We start from the raw sequence: 3,548 nt of genomic DNA on the forward strand, positions 1-3,548 counted from the left end.
GCAGCTTCTCACAGAAGCCACCCCTATGCACTACCCCTGCCCACCACCAAGACCTTGCCATGCAAACCCAATACAGTCATCATGTTTGGGTAGTTTGCAAGTGCAAAGGACTGAGAGGGAGAAGCATAGTAAATAGCAAAACCCAAAACTGGATTTGGATGTGCCAATAGGATATTCAATATGATATCCTGTCATGTTCAGTATATTAACCAGGGCTGATTGGAATCAGGGGGATTCTCTTGGGGATCACTCGGGCTCTCGCTCTTCTGGGGTTTTGGTTTTGGGACTGTCTCTGCCCCAGGATCGCTGACTGGGACAGGCTGGTGGCCATATTCTGTTCTTATCATTATTTTATTTCAATTAGTAAATTGTTTTTATCTCACCCATGAATTTGCTTACTTTTATCCTTCTGTTTCTGTCCCCTAGTCTCTGGGGGCAGGGGGAGAGTGAGAAAGTGACTGTGTTTGGCTTCAACCAAAGGAGTAAAACCACCACAGGGATCATAGATGGGATTTCCAACTCCTGCAATGGAGTTGGTAGCAATGCTGGACAAGTGGGACTGGGAAAGTGTGCAGAGAATGTAGCAGGCTGGTTTTGAGGCCCAGGCATATTTTGCTCCCAGTCCTAGAGCTGGAAAGAAGGTATGCATTACCACAGTGTTTGCCCAGCTCTGCAATATTGGGATCATTTGTTGGAAAGGTAAGGTAGCCCCTGAGTTAGTGAGGAGAGTTGTTTGGACTATTTTGAGCACAGCAAGGAAGGAGTGGTAAATTATTCCAAATTTTGACTGCCTAGGTGTTAGCCTGTGTTGCAGGAGTGTCCTGAACTTGCAGATTTCGGCCTTATAAAGCTTGGCTGTTGTGAGTTACCATCAGTCACAATGAGAAATATGTTTCTCGGATCAAGCGTTCCTTGGCTTCTCAGCCAGCTGGAGTGGCTTTTGGTTGAGAGCCTCTGGATAAGGATGAAGGGGAAAGCAAATAAAGCAGATCTTGTTGTGGGAGTCTACTATTGACCACCCAGCCAGGACAACGACACTGATGAATTATTCTACAAGGAATTAAGGGATATCTCTAAATCAACTGCCCCGGCCTTATGGGTGATTTTAACTTCCCAGATATCAACTGGGCATATCATACAGTGAACACAAACAGGTTCAGAAAATTTCTGAAGCACATTGAAGATAACTTCTTGGTGCAGGTACTGAGGGAGCCAACTAGGAAAGATGCCTCCTAGATTTGTAGTTTGTAAACAGAGAGAGATATGTGGTGAAGTGGTGATTAGTGGCTGGTTTGGTCACAGTGACCATGAGTTTCAAATCATTGGTGATAGGAGAAATCTGCCAGCAAAACTTCAGCACTGGCTATGAGGAGAGCAGGCTTTGGGCTGCTGAAGGAACCAGTCACTAAGGTTCCTTGGGAATCTGCTTTTGAATATATTTGGGCCCATGAATGGTGGTCACTTTTTAAGAGCGATCCCTTATGAGTGTGGGAGCAGGCAATTCCAAAGTGTCAGAAGTCATGCAAGTGGGGTAGGAGGCATGGAGGCTGGATTCAGCTCGTACCTGTTATTCTCCTCATGCATCTGGGACACTTAAGTGGAGCCTGCCTCAAATCCAGGCACAATGTGGGAAGAGTGCACCACATGCACCTTGTTGTTGTGCTTTTTCCTCAAGAGACAGCTGAAAACGTTTTTGAAGCCTTTGCGGAAGTGCTTGGAGACCAGGGCATAGACGATGGGGTTGAGGCAAGAGTTGGCATAAGCCATGCAGTGGGAAAGCAGGCGGAAGGCATAGGTGGCCTGGTTGAAGGGGAAGTCTCCATAGAGGTATCGGAGGATGACTACGTGGTAAGGCAGCCAGCAGAGGCAGAAAAGGATGGTTACAATGATAATCATCTTGGTTACCTTCTGCTTGGCCTTCTTGGACTCTGATATATCCTCGATGGGGTCCACTGCTGTCCAGAGGTACTTGATGGTCCTGGTGTAGGAGAGGATGATGACCAGCACTGGGATGACATAGCCGAATGCAAATGTGCTGGTGTCCATGACTCTGCGTCTCCACTCTTCCCAGCCAGGCATACAGATGTAGCTGGACTCCCACTCAATCAGGTCATAGTAGCTTAGGTAGGGCCCAGCAAAGACCATGGAGAGGCCCCAGATCACAGCTATGGCAGCCACTGCGTTGTGGGGGGTCCGCAGCTCCCGGGAGCGCAGCGGATAGCAGATGGCCAGGTACCTAGAGGGTAGAGCAGAGCAATCAGCACTGAGACTTCAGCCGAGCTCTGCCTGGACACATAAACTTCAGGGACAAGAGAGTTTCCTTCATTCTTCCGAAGGTCCCTAAGCAGTAGCCCTACATGTTATCTCACACCCTCTTTGAGATACAGTCCTGGGTAAAGCAGCTTTGCTTTTTCTAGCAAGGTTGCTTCTCCTCCCACAGCCTTAGGCTGGCTCACCTCTCCATACATGGTGGGGTGGGTTAGGTCCCTGAGCTACGCCCAGAGAGATGGTGCTGTAGAGACCATGCTAATATTCACTGTTTGGCAGAATTCATCTGGCAGGATGTCTGAACTGAGGATTCAACACCTGGGGATGCTTCACTGGGTGATGGGTACCATGCAGCCTCCTGCCCACTGAGGGCATATTTACAGCCTTCTCTTCTCAGCTTTCAGATCAGCCTGGCAGGGGCTCACTGGAGCTGTGGCTGCTTCCACCTTGGTACCAATGGGACCAGGTAGTCCCTAAACTTTTGGTGCTGTCTGCTTTCTCAGGCCAGCCTAATGCAGGAAATGATGGTCTGTCTGCTTCCTCCAGTAAGCAGTGGCCAAATATAGAGTGATGGCCAGCTCTGCTACCTCACCTCCAGGCAGCATCATAGGGCAAAGATGTAGATGTCAGCGAGGAGAGAAGGTGGCTTGGTGCTTGTGGGTAAGGGATGGAGAGGAGCTGTCAGAACAGACAGGAGTGCAACTGCTGCAGCCTCAGCTTGCCAGTGTCCACAAAAGGATGCTCTTTTGATGCCCTCTAAGGCCCATGCAACAGGTAGAGAAGACATGCAGTTGGTGTGAAGGGTCATATGTGTGACAAAACCCTTGCTTGCTGATACTGTCATCCTGAAAGCTGCTGACAGTTCTATGAGAATCACTTCATGTCATGCTGAAATGCAGCCAACTCTTGGGTGGAGCACTGAACTATAGCACACAAGTGTCACCAGAAAAGGAGAGAACACAGGCACTAGTACCTTGACAAAATGTCCTTTTTTTTTTGAGATACTGTCCCCAGTTCTGAGCTGGCTGGAGAGGCAGACTGCACTCATGTGAGTAGGTGCAGTGAAGCAAGAGGTTTTTAGACTATGAGAAATCTCAGGACTTCCTCCTGACAGCAGCCAAATTGCATAACCACTGGAATCCCAGAGGGTTGTGAAATTTTTTTCAGGGATTCCATGCAACCCCCTTGCCTCAAGCAGCAGATGCTAGCATCTCTGGGTGGGTGAATTGATGAAGTGTCAGATCGCTCTTTGAGTTCAGGTGCCCGTTTCTGCAGGTGGC

The 3,548-nt window shown here is 48.8% G+C and overlaps 1 protein-coding gene across 1 annotated transcript; it reads right to left on the minus strand.

The window, feature by feature from the left end:
* Nucleotides 1–1,518: 1,518 nt before the first annotated feature.
* LOC104528921 (galanin receptor type 2-like) lies at nt 1,519–2,236 on the minus strand (the record flags this gene model as incomplete). The annotated part of the gene is given in 1 exon segment (XM_010173079.1): nt 1,519–2,236. A coding segment is annotated over 1 exon segment (718 nt), but the record flags the coding sequence as incomplete, so codon positions are not given.
* Nucleotides 2,237–3,548: the final 1,312 nt, after the last annotated feature.

The sequence above is a fragment of the Antrostomus carolinensis genome, unplaced genomic scaffold (genome assembly GCF_000700745.2).
Source record: "Antrostomus carolinensis isolate BGI_N321 unplaced genomic scaffold, ASM70074v2 scaffold13238, whole genome shotgun sequence".
Taxonomy (NCBI): Eukaryota; Metazoa; Chordata; class Aves; order Caprimulgiformes; family Caprimulgidae; genus Antrostomus; species Antrostomus carolinensis.